At 41.4% G+C, this 15651-nt stretch overlaps 1 protein-coding gene across 1 annotated transcript in view; it reads right to left on the bottom strand.

Moving 5' to 3' along the window:
* LOC122145290 overlaps positions 1-15651 on the bottom strand; it is a 108846-nt gene that overhangs the window by 26197 nt on the left and 66998 nt on the right. Inside the window, exon 2 of the mRNA XM_042758099.1 lies at positions 5955-6019. Within this exon, the coding sequence (XP_042614033.1) occupies positions 5955-6003 (49 nt within the window). The 5' untranslated portion in view covers positions 6004-6019. The remainder of the gene's footprint in view (positions 1-5954; positions 6020-15651) is intronic.

Below are 15651 nucleotides of genomic sequence, written 5' to 3'. Positions count from 1 at the left end.
GGAGGCAGCCCTCGTTCCCTTGAGGATAGCAGGCATTCGCATTCTCAACTACCTCAACGACTGGCTCATATTGGCCCAGTCCCGAGCTCAGTTGTGCGAACACAGGGACGTGGTACTCAGCCACCTCAGCCGGTTGGGGCTTCGGGTCAAATGGGAAAAGAGCAAACTCTCCACCGTGCAGAGGATCTCTTTTATCTGTGTCGAGTTGAACTCGGTTGACCTGACGCCGCGTCTCTCGACAGAGCACGCTCAGTCGATGCTGAACTGCCTGGAGTCATTTTGGGGCAGGAAGGCGGTTCCACTGAAACAGTTTCAGAGGCTCCTGGAGCATATGGCATCTGCTGCTGCTGTCACGCCGCTCGGATTGCTTCATATGAGACCGCTTCAGTGTTGGCTTCATGATCGAGTCCCAAGATGGGCATGGCAATGCGGCACGCACCGGGTCTTGGTTACCCCGTCCTGCCGCCGAAACTTCAGCCCGTGGTTGGACCTTGCTTTTCTACGGGCAGGGGTTCCCCTAGTGCAAGTGTCCAGGCATGTTGTTGTTTCAACAGATGCCTCTGCTTCAGGCACCTGGACAGGGCCTCGTCTGCAGTTGCATATCAATTTCCTAGAGTTGCTGGTATGGCTTGCTCTGCGCCACTTCAAACCGAGGCTTTGCGACAGACTCGTACTGGTCCGGACGGACAATACTGCGACCGTTGCGTACATCAACCACCAGGGTGGTCTACGCTCCCGTCGCATGTAGCAACTTGCCCGCCATCTCCTCCTTTGAAGTCAAAAGCATCTGAGGTCGCTTCATGCCATTCACATCCCAGGCGAGCTCAATCGTGCAGCCGATGAGCTCTCACGTCAGCCCGCCCTTCCGGGAGAATGGCGACTCCACCCCGAGATAGTCCAGATGATCTGAAGATGCTTCGGGGACGCTCAGGTAGACCTGTTTGCCTCTCCGGACATGTCCCACTGCCAGCTGTTGTACTCCCTGTCCGAGGGGACCATCGGCACGATGCAAGATGGGCTGGAGCGAAGGCTGTCTTCCTCCAGTCTCAAAGTGTATGTTGCCGCTATTGCCGCACATCACGACAATAGACTATAGCCTCCACTATAGCACGACCTGGTCATCAGGTTCCTTAGGGGGCAAGGAGGCTGAACCCTCCGCGCCCTCACCTGGTACCCTCTTGGGATCTCCCCTTGGTCCTGACGGCCTTGAAGCAGGAGCCCTTCGAGCCTCTGCAGTCAGTAGAGCTAAAGTTTCTGTCACTGAAGACAGTGCTCCTCACTGGATTGGCTTCGGTCAGGAGGGTCGGGGACCTGCAGGCATTTTCGGTCAACGATACGTGCCTTGAATTCGGGCCGGCCAACTCTCACGTTGTCCTGAGACCCCGGCCTGGATACGTGCCTCACCAAATTTCCCACCACACCTTTCAGAGATCAGGTGGTGAACTTGCAAGCGCTGCCCCAGGAGGAGGCAGACCCAGCCATCGCTTTGCTCTGTCCCCTTCACGCCTTGCGCATTTACGTGAACCGCATGCAGAGCTTCAGAACCTCAGATCAGCTCTTTGTCTGCTTTGTGGGCAGGAGAAGGGAAAGGCTGTCTCCAGACAAAGACTTGCCCACTGGATAGTGGAGGCTATAGTCTAAGCATATCAGGCCCATCGCTTACCGTGCCCCCTTAGAGTGAGTGCACACTCTACAAGAGCTGTGGCTTCCTCCTGGGCTTTGGCACGGGGCACCTCGATAGCAGACATCTCTAGAGCTGCCGGCTGGGTGACACCTAACACGTTTGCGAGATTCTATAATCTCCTTGTAGAGCCTGTGTCCTCTCGTGTACTCGCCTCAGATGGCTTGTAATGCTGGACCCGCTTGGTGTCAATCATACTTGCTTTGCCATTCCTCTCTACGGACCGGATATGTGCGCTTAAGTGCTTCTCAGTTCAGTTTCCCTCTTGAAGTTCCTCCCGCACCCTCGGCAGTCAGGCGTGGCGGAGCACCAGACGCCAGGTCCAGGACTCGTGTGTATGCCCAAGGTCAGCCCTTGTGCTGGGCTAGGTGTCCATGTGTAGTGATTCCCCCTTCGGGTGATCCCACATATGTATTCTTCCACGGTACGGCTTCCCTCATGGTAAGCCCGTGTCTTTCCCTAGCAGAGATTTCTCTGCCGTCTCTGCTGCTTAGTGATCTCACCCCAGGCGGGCTGAGTCTACCGCAGGGATTTCCATATGTAGCACTGCCCTATGGCCAGTCCATATGTGTAATTTCCAGATGTTACCACCTATGTGCAGGATGTGGTTCCGTAGCGTTTGCCTACTTGGGTACGCTTCCCACTGTACGGAACAGCAGTGGTGGGTTCCTCTGCCTAAGCCCTGTCCTATCTTCCGCCCCAACTGGTAGCACTGCCCTATGGCCTATCTTCCACCCCAACTGACTTGCCGGCTTACGCAGGGAACTGGAGGAGGTCAGCAATAGTGGCGCTTTCCATACGGATCCCAATTCGTCAGTCACTGACATAACGTTGAACGTGACTGACTGAAAGGGAACGTCTTGGTTATGTATGTAACCCTCGTTCCCTGAAGGAGGGAACGGAGACGTTACATTCCGTCGTCACAGTTGCTGTACCACTGCTGTACGGCCGAGGCACGCCGTCTCGGGTCCTCAGCGAAAAACTGAATGTGCAACTGCATGCGCTTTCCTTATATACCCGCGCTGCGGGGCGGGGTACGCGATGCAAATCTCGCATGCCAACATTCATTGGCTTGTTTTGTTAACACTCGAAGGTGATTCGTCTCTCTAGCGAGATCCCAATTCGTCAGTCACTGACGTAACGTCTCCGTTCCCTCCTTCAGGGAACGAGGTTTACATACGTACCCGAGATGTTCCATACCTCAGTAACCCCTCAACCCCGTTACACAAATCATTCTCCCCCCATAAAAATAATGAACTGATCCTTATGTGACATCATTAATAAGAAGGGACACCATATAACTCTTCTGAACAACATTGTAAGCAGACATAGGCAAGTTACCACCTTCTTTTATAACTATAACATTATTAATATTGTGATATTGTGATTGTCGAGCTTAACAACTCAACCCCGTTACATCAAATAAAGATAGAAAACGATTACTTGTGAAAATGATCTTTGTTATTTTAACAATATACATGATTTCTTAATATCATGCATACCATGTGCTCTACTATTATTCACTACATTTAGGGCAGGGGCCGTTTTGGGCAAAAAATCACAACCCCATCACACTCAACCCCGTTATTTATTTGATCATAATGGGGTTGTGAGATTGTGATGGGGTTGTTTTGTGTCCAGTAATTTAAATGAATTATTATATTTGATCAAGTATCTTATACCACATGCATATGTTGAATGTAGTAATGTCCATGTCAAAGCTGTGTGTGTGTGTGTGTGTGTGTGTGTGTGTGTGTGTGTGTGTGTGTGTGTGCGTGTGCACATGTTGTCTGCCTAGATTTTCACATCTCAGTGTTCAGTAAATTCTACAAACAATACCCCATAATGACAATGTGGACGAAGTTTGTTTGAAATCTTTGCAAATTTATAAAAAAATAAAAATAAAAATAAATAAAAAAATCACGTGTACATAAATATTCACAGCCTTTGCTCAATACTTTGTTGAAGCACCTTTGGCAGCAATTACAGCCTCAAGTCTTTTTGAGTATGATGCTACAATCTATTTTTGGATGGTTTCTCCCATTCTCCTTTGCAAGAACTCTCAAGCTCCATCAGGTTAGGTTGGATTTTGGTGCATCTGTTTTCAGATCTCTCCAGAGTTGATCAGTCAGGTTCAAGTTTGGGCTCTGTCTTGGCCACTCTGGGACGTTCACAGAGTTGTCCCGTAGCCACTCCTTTGTTATCTTAACTGTGTGCTTAGGGTTGTTGTCCTGTTGGAAGGTGAACCTTCTGCCCAGTCTGAGATTCTGAATCATTATCATTAATGCAATCTCAATATTTTGGTGCAATGAGCTTTTTTTATACTCTGACGAGTCCCTTTCAGTCCCTGTCGCTGAAAAACAGCCCCACAGCACAAGGCTGTTTCCAGCACACTTTACTTTTGGGATGATACTTTGCAGGTGATGAGCAAAGCTGGTTTCCTTCAAACATGATGCTTGAAATTGGGTTTTATCAGACCAGAAAATCTTCCCTGCAGTAGTATGAGGGTTCTTTAGGTGCTTTTTTGCAAATGCCAAGTGTGTTTTCATGTGTCTTCACTGAGGAGAGGATTGAGTCTTGCCACATTGTCATAAAGCCCAGATCGGTGGAGTGTTGCAGTGATGATTGTCCTTCTGCAGGTTTCTTCTATCTCCACGTATGATCATTGAGGTGGAGGATGATCAGGTTCTTGGTCACCAGTCTAATCAAGGCCCTTCTCCATCAGCTGCTCAGATTGGCCAGGAGGCCAGCTCTAGGAAGAGTCTTGGTTGTTTCAAACTTCTTCCATTAAGGGTAACAGAGACTAATGCTGCAGAATTTTTTTCTGTACCCTTCCTCAGATCTGTGCCTCCATACAATCCTGTCTCGGAGGTCTACAGACAATTCCTTGGACTTCATGGCTTGGTTTGTGCACTGACACGCTCTTTTACCTGTGGGACCTTATATAGACAGGTGTTTGCCTTTCCAAATCATGTCCAGTCAATTCAATTTACCACAGGTGGACTCAAGTTGTAGAAACATCTCAAGGATGATCAGTGGAAACAGGATGCACCTGAGCTCAATTTTGAGTGTCATGGCAAAGGCTGTGAATACTTATGTATATGTGATTTTTTTTTCTTCTTTTTTTTATTATTATTATTTTGTTTTATTTTAGTATTTTTTTCTTATAAATTAGTAAAGATTTTAAACAAACTTCTTTCACATTGTCATTATGGGGTTTTGTTTTTAGAATTTTGTGGAAAATAATTGAATCTATTTTGGTACAAGGTTGTAACATAACAAAATGTGGAAAAAGTGAAGCACTGTGAATACTTTCCAGATGCACTGTACAGGGGTGTGGTATGTTGGTGGAAGACCAGAGCCTGTGTGCTTCATGTGGAGAGCTTGAAAGAGGTGTGGGCCAGATATTGAATGCCACACAAGTTATATGTTTTATTTTGATGACCTATTCAGTCAGTTTATAATCTTCTAATGTATACTGTGTTAATGTTGTTTTTCCTGCAGTCGGGTTAATAAAACTCAGTTCAATTGCAATTTATATCTGTTGTCTTTCTTGGTCACATAATGAAATACAGTGTTTATAGAAAATCTTACAGTGAATTTGAGTAAAAAACAACTATTTATGTGTTAAGCTGTATTTGTCTCTTCAACCGCGTTACCCTAGTCTCAACCCCATCACACCTATATTATTATTAAGAATTTATTTTTAAGTTTATGAAAAAGTAATTTAATGTTTGCTGAACTCAGTCTGAAATGTTCAGAGTAATCATAAGAAAACTGATTTTAGTTCAAATTCTGAAGTTAGTCCATTTCTTTGATCAAAAATAAATACATTTTATGATTATATTCAGATAGTTCCCATAGTGTACATAACGGGGTTGAAGATTTATAGTGCCCATATCTTAAAATAATGACCAATAATAATAGGGATTTGATGCCTGAGGTGGGAAAATGTGTTTTTCAGGAAGTTAAATATGTCATTAATGCTGTGAGGTGTTCAGAAAATAAATATTTTTTGGTAAAAAGTCTAAAAATCTGTAAGTCCAAATCTTATCTGTTTCTTGGAATGACTCTTAAACACAGTAAATAAACAAAAATGCATGCAAATATTTGCATTCATTTAACACCTATATAAAATGTATAACTGAAATACACAGTAACAATAACATAGGAACATAGTAGTCTTTAGGTTTTTTTTTTTTTTTTAGACTTAGGCTTTTTTTATCCAACTATGATGAGGAGGGATAACTCACCAATGAGAGGAATAACTCACCAACTACTGCTGAAACAGATGAGATGAAGAGAAGAACAGGAAATTGCATACTGAAGATATTTCAGCTTTAGTAGCATGAAAAAAAGGGAAAAAAATTACATTGGTAACACTTCATAATAACTTTCATTAATAAATCATTCACAAACATTATATAATGCTTTATGGATCATTAATTAAGATATATATTCATAGAGTTATAAACGTGATATTCAAGATTCAAGAGATTCAAGATTTTTATTTGTCACATACACAATTATATAGAGCATATATAACCAGCAGTGAAATGTGAGTCAGGTCCGCTCCATGGACAGTGCAATTATTAAAGAATACAACACAGATGAAAATATACATAAATATAGCTATGAAAGAATGAAATAAAAGTAAACAATAAAAATATAAGAATAAAATATAAAATATATAAAAAGATGTATACTGTAGAATTAAATATACAGTGGAAAATAATGTGCATGAAAGTAAACTGTAGTCTTAAATATTAAGATACACAGGAATTTACAAGAGGCAATGTGCATATGTGCATTATACTGTAGTCTTAAATATTAAGATACACAGGAATGTACAAGAGGCGAATGTGCAAACAGGTTGACACTGTCAGTATGTCAATATGAGGTAGTGAATGATGAATGTCTTACTGATAAAGTGAATATTAAGTGGAGACATGAAGATGTTAAGAGGCTGGTTTTGAGTTTAGGAGCCTGATGGCCCGGGGGAAGAAACTCCTCCTAAGTCTCTCAGTTTTTGACATCAGGCTACGGAAGCGCTTACCAGATGGCAGCAAAGTGAAAAGATGGTTACTGGGGTGAATGGAGTCCTTGATTATTTTAACAGCTCTGCTTTTGCAGCGTTTGAGGTAGATGTCCTGCAGAGAGGGGAGAGCAGACCCTGAGATGTGCTCAGCTAAGCGCACAACTCTCTGCAGGGCTTTGCAGTCATGACTGGAGCTGTTCCCATACCACACTGATATACACTGAGTCAATACGCTTTCTATGGCCCCTGAATAGAAAGTTTTCAGGATTGCAGGTGAAACCCTGAATTTTCTCAGCTGTCTCAGATGGTACAAGTCTTTGCCTGGCTTTATTAACCTGTGTTTGGATGTGGGTAGTCCAAGTCAGGTCCTCGGAGATGTTTACACCGAGGTACTTGAAGCCATATAATGTGCTTGTTAATGTTTGCTAATAAACTTAAGCATTAGATAATGTTCAAACAAATCATTATTTCATGTAAGTTAAAATTCTTACAAATGTCATTAAACTTTCAATTCCAAATGATCAAGCAATTATTGAAAATCTACAACTGATTTTAACAGATGTAATAAAATAAAATGATTAAAAGCTTGTGTCAATGCACAATGTTTATATTATATTGTTTTGATAAATGAACAAGTATTTTCTTTTAAAAATTATTTGTTTTCTCCTGTTTATTTATGATTCAAGGAATATCCTGTTTAATTTACCGCCGAGTGTACCGCTGCCGCAGGGCCACGGCGTTAACTGCAAGTCAGTCGCGTGTTGAAGTTGTTCATGGAACTACCGCCAGGTGGTGCAAAGGGACAGTTTGCAAACTGACTGAAATTGATATTTTGTTTTGTAAAAGTAGATCAAATAACCAAATAAAACAACAATAACATTATAATATAACATTATAACATCCTTAAAAATCTGAAAATTTATTTAAAATTAATTTTTAGAAAGTTAATTTCGAAACGTGTGATAGGCTGCACGTTCATGACACTCTATTTGCGTCGCAATTTACTCTGACTCACACCATAAAAATAAAATAATAAATAAAATAAAATAATAAGTTGTGAGAAATCAAGATTAATAGGCTAAAACTGCTACATGAAAAATGCCTAGAAATCATACAAAAAGTAGAATATTAACTTGGAATGTTTAGATTACATTTAAGGAGGTGTGCATTAGACTATGCCATAAAAATAAAACGATTGAAAATGTGGCTTATTGATGAGTGTTATAGGCCAGGCCTTGTTCTAACACATATTTTGGCACTCACATTAATGCCACAAATTATGAAAGGCTTGAAACTTACATTTAATAATTTGCTGATGTTTTTCAGCAAGTCACACATACTTATTCGTTATCTGGCCTTCTTTTAACACATTTATTCCAGTATACAGAGCCCATGACATGCCGAAAATTATGTCCCTGAATTAAGAAATTGATCAACTTTTATCATTCCTTTGTATTAATTAAAACGTGTTTAAATAATAATTTAACATTTTTTTAAATAATTGTATTAATTATAATGTTTTTAATTATTATTTTAATATTTTTTTTAATAATGATAATAATACGGTTTAGCATATAGAGTTTGGGAGTGCGAGAGATTGGGGAATCTGTAAAATGTAAATAAATAAATAAATAATGAATTAGACAACAAAATACATCTTAAGAATTTTCTCATTTAATTAGAAAATAACCCCTGACAGACAACAAAGGCAACAAAATAAAGGTTACATTTTGTAATTTATTTGTACATGTTAGCCAGCTAGCTAGCTAGTTAGTCTAATTAGCATACCCATACTTTTCATTTAAATTCTGTGCATACAGTGAAAAATGACATACTTAAACTTTTTTATTTCATTTTATGAATGCTATATAGTCCTAGTCATGGTCTTTTTCAAAAGACATTTAGACACTTTTTGGTGAATTAAAAGCAAGCAGAAATGTAACTGAAATTAAAACAACATCACAGAAGCTTAATTTATTTAAAAGAAAATAAAGTAAAATTAAATAAGCAGTTAAGTCAAGCAAAAATGTTCTACAGTGTCAGTGTTGCCAGTTAAGATGTTCTAAAAAGGCTATTTCAAAATACTATATAAACATCACGGGCTAATACACAGTCATTACCTTTATATTGATATTTTTTTTGCTCCTCTTCTTTGCGTTGCTTCCTGCCTTGTGCCCCTAATAATTTTCTTTTTTCACTAACTTTTTTAGAAATGATACTTTAAGAGCACATAAATGGCAAAACACAATTTCAACTGCGTGTGCCATGCATAATTAATGCATTATGATGATGTATTATAATTACGTTGTGACGCAGAAAGTGTTTAAATTAGTCCAACATGACATGTTGTCAAATGATTTTTCGTTGATGTCAATTTTATTTTATTCTAACAGTATTTTAATCAGTTTGATGATTGATCAGTACTAAAATGATGTTAACTGTCAGAAATGATTTTGCTTAATATATGGGTGTAGGAGCGCACGATGGTCACAAGAGGGCGCACTTCCAAAAAGAAAAAGAAAAAGAATTCCTGCGGCGCCCCGTCATTTTGCACCCTAGGCAACTGCCTATGTCACTTATGCCACGGACCAGCCCTGCTTAAATATGAATAGTAATAGAGCATTTATTTTAGGTTAATGCTACATTATGGGATCTGCATTAAAATAAATCTTCACAAGTCTACATCAGAGACAGGTGCAGTTATAACCTGTAAACTGAAGGCTATTAGATATTTTAAAATGATCTGCCGCTCCTATTTGTTGATCATTAGTGTTCTTGTTGCATATGCTATAGACTGCAAAGAAGATTGCAGTTTTACATTTTGCACATGCATAACATAGTGAATTATTTTTTACATTCAATGATTCAAAATAAATAAACAAGATTTGTAATGAAGAAAACAAGACAAACAAGAATAAATTATGTAACCCCTCAGCACATCTCTTGAGCGTCGCACTCAGCAGCATGCACGCCAAACAACCAAATCTTGCATTGTCAGAGCAGATAGCGACACAAGTTATGTGAAACACATGAAATTTTTAATCATCGCCTGCTTGGTGGATGCAGAAATGGAAGTCTCGCTCTCAGCACTTCCGGCAACTCCTAGGGAGTCCCTCTCCATCACACGTGACGTCACGAGAATTCTCCTCCTCTCCTCCACAGCATCAGACAGCAGCTTCCCCTAGTGGCAGGCAAGACGTAATTCCACCTGCACTCGCTCAATCTGATCTCTACCAAAATTCTTCTCTTCTCCATGCTGTTCACTAAGCATACGATTAATTTTCATATTTGAAATCACCAATGAAATCTGACAACAACTGTGTCATAAATGTTGTTACTTTTGCTCAAATAGCTTTATTTAAAGCTTATTTATTCAGGCTAGATCAGTCAGGGCGCATGCGAAGTCCTAAGCGCACGTCTCAGACCGCTGACTGTTTCTATAGCAACCGGGACACTTCTAACGGCAGCTGCAGTTGACCGATTGGCAGCTAACGGCAGCTGACTTTACCGATTGGCTCTTTCATTCGGAAGGCGGGGCTTCCTGCGATTGAGTGGCCATATTGAGCGTTGCTTTTTTTTTCCCATTCAAAAGTAAAGGAGTGACACGTCTTGGGTATATAGTCTTTGCTCACGCAGAGCAGCTGGTCTCCTTCAACCTCCAATTCTATTTCCAAATCTTCTATCCATTCTCCCCCTCCCTCCCTGCAACCTGCAACACAACCCACTCACAAACATCATTTCATCCCAACATCCATTCTTCCACCCTTCCTTCAGCTGTTTACAGCAATACGGCTCTAGTGTTTCTAATAATTCTCAATAGCTACTTCAAAAGTTTTGGAATTTAAGAGGTTATTCTCAATAGCTTCTTATTCTCCCCTCTCTCTATACCTTCCTATCTCACTCTCTCTCTACCTTCTTCCCTCACTCTCTCTCTACCTCCCTCCCTCTTTCCCTCCCTAACTCTACCTCCTCCCTCCACCAATACCCTCTCATCCTCAAAACTCCCCCACCCAAAAACATCCTTTCATCCTTACATCCATTCTTCAACCCTTCCTTCAGCCATTTACAGCAATACGGCCCTTGCATCTCTAATAACTTGACCAACACTTGACCATCACTTGACCAACTAATACTAGCACTTACCTTTTCTTGTCTATCCTATTCTTCCCTCTCTCTATATCTCCCAATCGCACTCTCTCCCTACCTCCCTCTCTCACTCTCTCCCTCCCTCCCTCTTTCCCTCCCTTACTCTACCTCCTCCCCCAACCAATATCCTCTCATCCTCAATCCCCCCTGCTCAAAGACATCCTTTCATCCTAGCATCCATTTTTCCACCCTTCCTTCAGCCATTTTTCAACAATATGGCTCATGCATCCTAATAATTCTCAATAGCTACTCTTACAGTCCAGAAGCCTCGTCCAGCGCCACTACCCCACACGGTGCAGTCTGGACATCTTCAACCTCCAATTCTATTCCAAATGGTCTATCTATTTATCCCTCATCAATACCCTCTCATCCTGCCATCTAGCAACAAGTTGGCTTAAAACCCACTCACAAACATCCTTTCATCCCAACATCCATTCTTCCACCCTTCCTTCAGTCATTTACAGCATACAGCTCCCAGTTTTCTAATGATTCACACAGCTACTTCTGCAGTCCTGGTGCCTTATCCAGTGCCCCAAGGGACCCTACCTCACGTGGGCCAGCCAAGACTCCTCCAACCTCCGATTCCATTCCTCTGGTCTACCATTTCCCCTTTCCTCCCTCCATCAATACCTTCACTTTCTGCCACAGGTACATACTTAGTCATAGCAACACCACCTACTCGGCCAGCTTCAGCATTCCATCACCTTCTGTCTCAGTAGCTCTACGCTCACGAATAAATCAGCAGCAGGTCATCTACAGCAGTCCAATCAAGGGTAATTCAGGAGCCCTCTCAACCCTGAACTCTACTGCTGGATATTCGAATTTTAAGCATCCCTTTACGTGAACTTGTGGAGCCCCCTCACATCCAGCTTTACTTTACATTACAGCCCCCCTTTAACCTGTTAACATGCACCTGGACACCCACGCACTGAACTGTCTTTGTTTGCACATGTCAATGTTTACGAATAGATTAAATGAAACGGAACAAAATTAATCTTGACAAACTATATATCATTATAAAGATCTAAGCCTCAAGCATCGACGTCAGATCGCTGTTTTTCAATGGAAAGCTTATAAAGAATGTATTTGCTGTAAGCAGTACACATCAAAACATGAAGAATAAAAACCCAGTACATACAAGATTCCTCGTAATAGTGATTCAGAAACACATCCACAGCTGTAAATCCACACAACAACCTCAATCATCAGGGCTGCCCCTTGTTTAACTGCAGGCTCCTTCAAACCTGTGCATTCTGCGATGGAGCTAATGCGAGAAACTCCTGCCCTCTTAACCCTACGACACCAACAGTCTGACTTGTAAAGCACCTTCGCACTCCTATCAAGAACCTGATATAGTTTACGGGCTACTAGCAGAAGAGGTTTACTTAAATCAACTTATCTTCTCGCCACGACACTCACATTCCAAGCATTAACTGTATCATCACAACCCCAGAATACTCATTCAATTAGTAGGCCACAGAGCTTGGCTCGCCAAAGCCGATACCACTAATGCCAAGTCTTGCCTATCCATCAAGAATCCGGTGAGGCTTCTGGGAAGCTGCCATTACTTCACCGTAAGCCACATTCGATTGCAGAAGCAGCCATAGGATTTTAGACTCTCTTTCTGAAGCTATGATGGATTCTTACTAACAACCACAAACTCCTTTACGCTCTTCACCTCCTCGAAGACTTCAAATCGTTGCACCTTCATCTGCACCACCATAATTAGGATTTTCACACTAATCTACGTTTTCACTGAACTCTGCCTTCCATTATCAGAGTAGAAACCTCAGAGCCTCACACTTCATCTGAGCTAGACAGACGTATTAAGCGTCAGCTACAAGGACTTCTAGGCCACCTTAACCTTTTGAGCGGTACGGTCCCACATATGGGATTCTAATTTCCGTGCCCCTGAGAGTATGGTCCCACATATGGGATTTAGAACGTTCGGTGACGTCACATATTTGTGTGATTCAAACTGCGTTTTCGCGCGTTGGCTGGCGCTGAGCCAGAGAGAGACGTGCACTGCTCTTGTTTTATTATCACAACTATGCAGTGTTCTTAACCACATAATGCATATTTTAGGTTTCAGACATTTAAATACACATAAGTACTAGTAAAACAATACATTTAGAGTTTGAAAAATACACTCATATGTCTATGGAAGCAACATTAACAATCCATTCAAATTTAATTTGCAGACGTGTTTTATTCATATCAGATACACATCGAATAAGTAACTGTAAAGTTCACTCTATTCATCACCCAGCCACTTATTACTTGTATTTCGGGAGAAATTGATGAATTCACGTGCTGTAAATGTGACTGACAGGACTTTCTGCACTGCAGCGCGAACAAACATGGCGGCGCCCGTCTCACATTACAGATCACGATCAAGATCACTTAGAAAGCTTTTTAAACGACAAAACACACTCATTTACACATATCTGTGAATCGGAATATCAGATTGTTCATGACATGGTATGCAAGTTTGTGAATTTTTTAAATAAAAAAAGGAAAAACAAAATAAATGCGATCCATCTGTCACAAAGTGTTATTGTAGACGCGGTGTGTCACATGATAAGCCTGACGCGTCGCCATGGAAACAGCAAGGGGAACGTTCTAAAATAACGGTCGTCTTAAAAAAACTCACTCTGGGGGGACCGCTGGAATATTTTAAACTCATTACTGAAAAGGTTAACAATGCCATCCAGATAATTCCTCAAGGGAAATCCTTCGCATCAGACATTCTGTCAAAAGCAGCAACCATCCCTTCTCCTACGACAGAGTCACATTAGATAAGCATGCAATGGAAATGTGGCTCTGGCAACAACACCTCTCATCATGGAACAACATTTCTTTTCCATAATGTCTATATCTTTCATCCCGGCTACATCCAACTATACACTGATGCAACACCCTAAATAGACTTCAGCAGTTAATATGGTGGCTGCTGGGTTGATTCCAAACAGCCTCCGGAATTCAGTTCCCACAATCCACAGTCAAGAGCAGTCTCCACAGCATTATGAAACATATCCCATAGTCATAGCAGCCATCCTTTGGGGGCTGAATGGTCCGTATCTACTCATCCGCTCAGACTATGCAGCAGAAGTTGAAACTATAAACAAGAGATGATCATGTTTGGCAGTTATGCAATTCATGCATAGGCTCACTTAATCTCTGCTCAACAACAATTCCTTCTCCGAGCAACTCATATACCAGGACTCCTCAATCTCTTAGTCTCATTTCCCATTTCCAGAAATTTAGACTTGGCTCCAGAATAAACATGCATCGCACTCTGGTCTCACCACAGATCAGACACCAAACATGCTTCTCAAGAAGTCATTCTTAATTGCCTTGCTCCAAGCATGATTTCCTGAATACCTCTCCGGCTGCAACTGTCTCAGAGCTTCCTTTCCCATCAACCGACCCGCCATCCATTCACAACTTAATATCTTGCGCTCATTCCTTCCTAAGATCTACATGTGCGTTTCTAAACCTACTTGTCAGGGACCAACTACTCCTATGAACAACCACTGGCTATGATTGCCCAGCTTTCTCTCATTCTCACACATTTGTACTAATAAAGGCTTACGAAAACAAGAACCTGCGTTAACCATTTAACGCCTGAACTATTTAGCCTCTGCATCCTCTCCGTATGATCAGATCATCTACATTCCAAGCTCACGCTTAACTCAGCTCTTCCCAACTTTGGGAGTCCTAATTGTCTGGCCTAAATATATGATAGAGATGGTACCCCCACCCTGAGCCACCCAATTCCAGATGCCCTGAACAACCTGACCATCATCCCATTCCCTCTACCCCTTCATTCTCTTTCTACTCTTCCCCAACACTCTGTTCAACTAACAGTTTCATATCTTGTTTGTGGCGTGGTACTAGCTAGTGAAATGGAGTTAATTGGTTAACAGATGTTCAGGAGCAGGGGCACGTCCCAAACGATCACCTGACTTCCCGAAACCTCCATATATCGGGCCACCACATACCGTACTGTTTCTTTCTTTCTCTCGAACCCACCCTTCCCTCCCTTTCTCATCCATTCAGCCAACCTTATCCCACATTGTCTTTCTTTCAGGTTGTATCGGTGAGTCCTAATTGTCTGGCCTAAATATATGATAGTAATAGTACCCCCACCCTGAGACTCTCTGAGCCATCAATTCTAGATGCCCTTATCAACCTGACCATCATCCCATTCCCTCTACCCCTTCATCCTCTTTCTACTTTTCCCCAACACTCTGTTCAACTAACAGTTTCATATCTTGTTTGTGGCGTGGTCCTAGCTAGTGAATATGACATTTAAATTAGTTTTGACAGTTTGTCTTCAGTCCACCTGTGCACTTCTGTCCTACACTGGGCTGAATCTCTGCAATGTTCTCATTGAGAATGCAATTTCTGAAATGTTATTAGAATAAATTCATTTCTAAAATGTTATGATACGGAAAGCCTGTAACAGATCACAGCAGTATATAGCTAGACCTACACATTAGGCTTTCAGTTATCAGCATGATTATAATGAGAGAACTTGAGATTAAACGTGAGCACGTTTTATTAATCCATCCCTTCTTTTCAGTTTCAATGATTTAGCTAAATCATGCCAAGTTTAATTTATCTGATTCTTGTTTTAGTTAGGGCTAAATAATGGCAGCAAAATTATACAGTGCCTCACGTTGTACTAAAATGAAGGAAAGAATTCAATACGCAACAATTTCTTAATTAGTGAAAAGCTATCTTTTCCCCACGTAGTTCTTTGTCAAAATAAAGGACAGAT

This window comes from Cyprinus carpio, chromosome A6, assembly GCF_018340385.1.
Source record: "Cyprinus carpio isolate SPL01 chromosome A6, ASM1834038v1, whole genome shotgun sequence".
Lineage (NCBI taxonomy): Eukaryota > Metazoa > Chordata > Actinopteri > Cypriniformes > Cyprinidae > Cyprinus > Cyprinus carpio.
Note: the sequence above shows the minus strand (reverse complement) of the source record. Positions and strands in the feature narration are given on the sequence as shown.